Source organism: Protopterus annectens, chromosome 4.part0 (genome assembly GCF_019279795.1).
Source record: "Protopterus annectens isolate FY-2018-M chromosome 4.part0, PAN1.0, whole genome shotgun sequence".
Taxonomy (NCBI): Eukaryota; Metazoa; Chordata; order Ceratodontiformes; family Protopteridae; genus Protopterus; species Protopterus annectens.
Genome location: NC_056733.1, coordinates 1022109865 through 1022117252, shown reverse-complemented (window position 1 = coordinate 1022117252; position 7388 = coordinate 1022109865). Strand labels below are relative to the sequence as shown.

Genomic DNA, 7388 nt, shown 5'->3' with positions numbered 1-7388 from the left:
TTTTTTATCTCCAGATATAGCCTTCTTCTCCTTCTTCTTCTTAGGATAATAATATTCCCATCCTACTAAAGTCAGCAAACAAGATCTGAGGTAATCGGGGTTGGTGTATTGTGGGTAAGTGAAGAGCTTGACAGTTCCTGGTGGCCACAAGCTTTAGCAATGGCCAAAATGGATCTGGGGGATCAGATCCAAACCCAACTGTTGAGGAAGAATGAAAATGGACAACACAGATGGAACATTATGGTGAGTACAAAACTTCTTTTTACTCTGTATACCCAGAGTGACACATCCACTAGCCAACCCTAATCAGACATTTTGTATTTCAACATATTTCTAAGAAAGATTTCAGGACTACAGGTCATAATACAGGTCAACTCTTTATTTGTAGCATGCAGTGTTTGTGTTAAAATGTTATGTTCACTCAGAAAAGAGGCTATTGTGAAGCATAAGCAGGTCCTTTGCCAGAGATGAAATGAAGCAATGAAAATCTTCTTTGCTGCATGACTTTATTCCTCTGACCCTGTCAAAATAAACCATGAAAAACAGTTAATATATTCTAAACATAAATATCTTTAATTTACATTTCTTCACAGTTAGCAAATACTCTTTAAGCAATGCAGAAAGAGCAAAAGCAATAAAATCATCATCATCATCATCCTTAACCCCCTTTTCCCCATTTTTTACATGGGGTTGGGGTGTTGAGTTAACTGTAGCCATGTCTCTTGATTCAGTGTTACACTCCTTCCTTCTTCAACACTCAGTGAAATAATACACTTTGCAAATACACTGGTTGAGTTAACCCTGGAAATTTGTTCATTCATCAGCTATTGCTTAGCCCATTAGCCTGTAGCTCTGACATTTATCATGTCTCTGCTGCAAACACTGACATTTAGTACCTCTCTGCTGTATACGTCTGTGTTAAAGCACGGTACAGTCTAGTTAGGTGATCCATCCATCCATCCATCCATCATCCATCCATCCATCCATCATCCATCCATCCAGCCAGCCACAACCCCTTTTTCCCAGTTTTGCACATGGGGACAGGGTGTCACTGAAACAGTGACAATCATCTAGAGCCAAGGTTTGTACCACTAGGTGGCTAGTCCTGCCGCAGTAGTTCTTCCACACCACTCGCTTGCACATATCATTCACTCACACCTACAGCCAATTTAGAGTGCATGTCTTTGAAATGTAGGAGGAAACCCACATGAACACAGGCAGGACATGCACACTCCACACAGAAGGCATCCCAGCGAAGAACCGAACCAGAGAACATCTTGCTATGAGGTGACAACACCTTGGAAATATTTGATAATACCATTTATGAGCTATCAACAAACGGACAGTGTGCAAACCTCAGCCATATTCATTGAATGCCTTTTCAGAACCTTCAAATGTGTTTATTTATGTGTCAATATACTTTGCAATTTGAAAAGTATGTGAATTTAGACTAATGTTGATCAGTTAAAAATTGACACCATAGAAATGTTAACACATTGTGCTAATGAGAACTCAACAAATGATATTCACCTTCAACAAATGTCTGACCTGGTAAAAATAAATGACAAAAAAACATTTTGTATCCACAAAACTGCACACCCAATGTTACATACACAAAAATGATAATCATGTTTATACATTTATGCAGGCTTAGCAGTGTAGAAGTATGAGCTTTAGTTTAACCTTAACACTGGGCTTAAACTCTGAAATGTAACAAAAGACACAGTTTACACCCAGAGCTGGAGAGAGTGACCAACAGACCAGAAGTACTTTTCCGAAATAGGGTATTAGAGCTAGTCATCATCCAAAAAAATACTTTATAATTTCCAAAACAGCTAAAACACAATGTAAAGCAACACATTTAAAAAAAAAATCAAATCACTCAACAAACCTATAGAAATGGTCTGGAAATTATCTGGTAACACAAATTGCTTTTTGCTGTAGCTAGAATCCCCTCTGTCTTCAAGCATCTTGTATAAGTCTGTATTAATGTTGTTGTGTCTTTCGGCTTTTCCCGGTTAGGGGTCGCCACAGCGGAACTCCGGTCCGCTAATGACTGGCAGTTGATTTTTACGTGCTGAGTTGCCAGCCCTAACGCACAACCTTCAACGAGGGTACGCCCATTCACGCATGTCTCCACGCAGAAGACGCTCTAGCTGAGAGTCGAACTGGACAGCGTCTTACTGTGAGGTGACAGAGCTACCGTATAAGTCTGTATTAATAAACTACTGAAACAAATAAAACATTGCTGCAGACTTAACCATCCGACTCTTATTTGACCCTAGACAAGTAACAGTAACTGGACTGGGATTTTCAGAGATTCATTTCTGTCTCTCTCTCTCTCTGATCCATGGAAACATCTCTGTCTCACCTTAAAGCTAACTAACCCATAAACTATTTGTAATGTTCCTATTAGCAGGGGAATTGAAGTAGCCTGCATTATTCTTTAAGACCATACAATCTTTGGACTAAAATGAAGTGTAGCAGGAAAATGATTTAGGAAGCAATGCCTGCTACTTAGAACCAGCTGCATCAGCCAATTACAAATTAATAACAATCTTTCAGTTGTAAAAACATAGCTGCTTAATCAAAACTGGGCTTCTGTTTTTGAATGCAGTTAGGAAGCAGTGGTTGACTGCAGAGTAATTTGTGACAGCTATAACCTTTATCAGTCCCATTTATACCTCTCATCTGCTGCGATTTAACATACTGCTATGATTTTGGCCCTTGGATCTGGCCTTTGCTTCTTATAAAGTCAAACTTATTTATAGGCACTGAAAGTGCTATAATTTAAAAAAAAAAACAGCACTATGATTTTTAAAGCTCAGAGGCTTGAGAGGTATGGTCCCATTCCTCTGTGATTGTAAGGGCTCTTTCATTAATTGCTGACAATAGGCTCAGATGTGTTTGCAAACATCCATGCTCAAAATTACATGAAATTATGCCAAAATATCCATGTCTTAATCTTCAAATCCATAGTAACAAATACTTTTGTTACTTGGAACTAAATGCCTTGGCTAATCACAAATTAGCAAAAAGCTGCATGCTTTAAAACATGTCTGCGTTCTGACACAAACAGACAACACATGTGCATGCACACACACACACACACACACACACACACACACACACAAACACGAACACACACACACGCATGCACGCACGCACGCACGTGCACACACACACACACACACACACACACACACACACACACACACACACACACACACACACACACACACACACACCAATCTTCAAGAAGGCAAGAAGGTGTAATTACTGTAAATGTGAAAGACAGGAGCTGTAAATCAAAGTTTTAACCTGAGAAAAGGTTGCCTTCTGCCTAGAAACCCTTTATTCATGCTATATTTTGTCTCTCTCCATGGCTAGAGTCAGCACTTAATCTTTAGATCTGTATGCAAAGTGCTTAAATATCTACCTTATCTGGACACTCTGACCTAAGCAGTGTATGTGAATGAGAAGCAGCAAATCCTGTTTAACACATTATGTCAGATGTCTTTCTGTATTACAAGTCATTCCCTTAAGGGCAACACTTATACAAACTTTTAAACAGCAATACCTGCAGAGAATTTGGGCCGCCTTCATTTCTGAGCTTCTAATTCTCCTCCTCCTCCAATGGTACTCTAATGTTAATTGGTGTTTCTTCAGCACTTTCTTGAGAAGAAAAACCATCACTGTTATGGAGAGCTGGCATTTGTTGTACTGGAGATTTGGGATTTACTACAATAGTTGTAGAAATGAAAGAATGATGGCATTCTTTGCCCACATCCTGTACGTGACAGCAGCTAGTCACCTGGCTGCTGTGTGTTACTGGAGAATCCTCGACATGATGGCAGTTACTCATGCAACTTCTGTGTTTTCTTCGAGAACCAGTATGAGGCCTAGGTGAGTACGATGTTTTCACAGTAGTTTGGTCTTGAGAAGTGCCAGCATGACTGTGGATTGCTGAAGAAGATTCTTGTTTCTGAGTAGTTATATCTTTTGGTTCACAGTCTTGTAATATGTGACGTGGTGCAGAAAACGTGCTCTGGCTGCCACATTCCTCAGAAGGCATTTCCTGGTAAACACTGACTGAGGGTAGATTGAACTTTCTTGCTAGGCCAGGTTGTGACTGTGTAGTATTTGGAAGTAGTGTTACCTCTGCACTGACATCTTCATAGTCACAATAAAGAGGTTGTGACACTTGTCTGAGTTTTCTTGATTCTTTGGCATGTTGTGTGGCTAAACAAAAAATAAACATATTCAGAAACTCAGGTTATTATTGGTGTTTCTGCTAGACTCCTATAACAAACAAGAAGTCTAAAAGAAACGTATATCTCAATACAGCTTTCTAATAAGGAGTTAAACATAAGAGAAAAAAGATAGCTCAAGAAACTTTTTTATTGTTTTTGTAGGCCACTGTCTGCTGACCATCAGGTTCCTGCTGTGGCCATGCCTGGTTATTCCTTCTCAGGGTGACATGCCAGTCAGAGTGTAGCCATTATCCTGGCAGTCATTAGGGGCTTTCCTTTTCCTTCTGGTCCCAAACCCTCCCCAGATGTGCCATGCTGCAACACATGACAGGAGCATGTAGCAGATCAGACCACCCCACATGTCAGGATAGGAAAGCTGACATCAGCCATTCATTGCCCCCTGGGTTCCACATCAGCTCTTCCAGGTTTCATTAGTTTACTCCTGGTCATCTGGGAAGTAGTCGAGGCATTTTATGCCAAGGAGTCTGCCTGCCGAAGGAACAGCTTTCGCATATTTTATTGGCATTTGCTATTTCCAAATTGCTATCTCTGTGGAACCCTAATTTGAAACTGTCTCATATAATGAAATCTGGGGGAAAATGTTTTGCTTCTCTGTTCACCACCACCACTTGCAGATTACTATATAATAGGTGCATTGACTATAATATTTCCTTCGTAACTGTACAAACAGGAAAAAAGCACAATGTGTGAGCCTCATGCAATGAAGAAGCAGTGGTCACATGGGATAGCCATATAGATGTTACAGATGAAGGAATAAGGGACATCTGTGTGGCACAAAGGGATGCAGCTGTTACTGCAGTTCCAGTGATCCACGCTCGAGTAGTGGACTTGACTGGCTAATGTCAGCTTAGCTTTATTTTGTGGACAGACCAAAAAAGGAACAACATTTTGGCCTGTCAATTGGTACAAATGCAATGCAACAATTCTGGCTGTATGAAGTATGCATGCATGTCCATGTGGGAAACAGAAAACTGGATACCTGAATGTGGAGTGCCTAAAGTTGTGAAGAAAATTGAGTGCCCAGAGAAAACTGACAGTGGCACAGAGAGGGCTTGAGTTCAGAGGAAACTGACTCAGGAAGCAACTCCAAATACAAAGTATCCAGAGATCTGGACATCCAAGCACTTAAGTGGCCCTTGGAGTAGAGAGGCAGTGGCCCCCTGGTACCAAGCCAAATTATGTTTTCAATACTCAGGTGATCAGCATTCCCTTAACTCTTAATAAAGTGGTAACATTTATATAATGGTGTTGTGATGCTGGTGATATGTTATATCTGTTGTTTGTGCCATCATTAAGCAAACCAACATTTCTTAAGAGAAAACTTTATGTTGTAAGAAACAATGAAAATGTGCTTTGCCTGATTATACTTACCAGCTGAAACTTGTGACTTAGTTAAGTATTCAACATCCACAGTCACTTCTACTTGATGATACAGGGTTTGATTCCTTGGCACAGGTGAAATATGACCACTCGTATCACTTACAAAGTGGTGATGGACAAGCTTTGCTTCAGGAGAAGCAGATTCTTTAGAAAAGTTGTTCTGTTCATCCTGTTCTTCTACAGTGTATTTAGATAGATACTCTTCAGTCTCATCTGGCTGTGGCACTTGGTCTGACTTGTCAGATGTTTCGTGGTCTACAGCTCTCACAGAAGGTACAGGGAGAGGTATTTCATAAGTGGTTGATGGTGATTGGGAGTGAACCCCTGTGGTCAGTTCTGCTTCTGGTTCTGCATTTAGAAGTAATACTTCAGAATGTTTAGTTTCCTGAGATAATACAGTGTCCAGTACAGACTTTACTATGGAAGCAGAAACATGTTCTACAGAAAATTTCTGTTGTTCGTGTCTAGCTTCAGAAACTGCCTCAACAAGTGGAACTTCTGTTTTGTTAGGAGTGATGTCTAATTCAGTCTCCTGAACATTGTAAGAAAGTGAAGGTACCACTGCAGTGGCTACTGGCTCTGCTACTGAAGGCCTTGAAAGATCTTGTTCAGCTTTGGTTACAGTTTCTTCAAGTGGAACTTCATAGGTGCCTAACGATTCTTGAAGCTTATTTACCTCCGTTTCTTCCTTTGTTGTCTTCAGTACTAATGTGGAACTTTCAGTTTTCCGAAGTAGTACAGAATCTAATATTGCTTGTTTTACATTTTCCTCAGAAGGCAGAGATGGATTTGTTGCATGAACTGAATGCAGAGAAAGGTGGTGAACTGAAAGGAATTGGCTAGCTGCTGTAACCTCACTGGGCCTTGGTGTTGAACTATAATCATCAGAAACTATACCACCATGTACAGAAGGAAACTGGATAGAGACTGTAGCCACAGTGGAAGCCAGTGGACTTTCCACACCTACTGATGTTTGCAGTGCTACTGTTTTCATTTCTGGTAGGGATGTTGGCATGGAAGTCACTGTTTAGAAGAGCATACAGAGCATTAGTTCACATGTTACTGGTTAAGCATTTACACACCTGTATTTATAGTTTATACTACTTTGGTTGTGGACAGATTTGTATCATCTACAATTCTATAGTTATAGACTTATGAAACTAGAATAAATCTTAAGGCAGTACTGTATGGATACAGTGACTTACCCTTACTTAACCCATTTTTCAAGTACCTGTATTTATAGTTTACACTACTTCAGTTCTGGATACATTTGTATCATCTACAATTCTATAGTTATAGACTTATGAAACTAGAATAAATCTTAAGCCGGTACTGTATGGCTACAGTGACTTACCCTTACTTAACCCTTTTTTTCAAGTACCTGTATTTATAGTTTACACTACTTCAATTCTAGACACATTTGTATCACCTACAACTCTATAGTTATAGACTTATGAAACTAGAATAAATCTTAAAGTGATACTGTATGGATACAGTGACTTACCCTTACTTAACCCTTTTTTCAAGTACCTGTATTTATAGTTTATACTACTTCAGTTCTGGATAAATTTGTATCATCTACAATTCTATAGTTATAGACTTATGAAACTAGAATAAATCTTAAAGTGATACTGTATGGATACAGTGACTTACCCTTACGTAACCTTTTTTTCAAGTACCTGTATTTATAGCTTATACTACTTCAGTTCTGGATACATTTATATCATCTACAAT

The 7388-nt window shown here is 39.5% G+C and overlaps 1 protein-coding gene across 3 annotated transcripts in view; it reads right to left on the bottom strand.

The window, feature by feature from the left end:
• Nucleotides 1–358: 358 nt before the first annotated feature.
• LOC122799714 (mucin-3A-like) overlaps nt 359–7388 on the bottom strand; it is a 354130-nt gene continuing 347100 nt past the window's right edge. For all 3 annotated transcript variants that reach the window (XM_044068953.1, XM_044068952.1, XM_044068954.1), the window contains 3 exons: nt 5646–6677; nt 3581–4242; nt 359–520 (listed from right to left, as the gene is read on the bottom strand). In XM_044068953.1, coding sequence (XP_043924888.1) covers nt 3617–4242; nt 5646–6677 — 1658 coding nt within the window. In that variant the 3' untranslated portion in view covers nt 359–520; nt 3581–3616. The remainder of the gene's footprint in view (nt 521–3580; nt 4243–5645; nt 6678–7388) is intronic.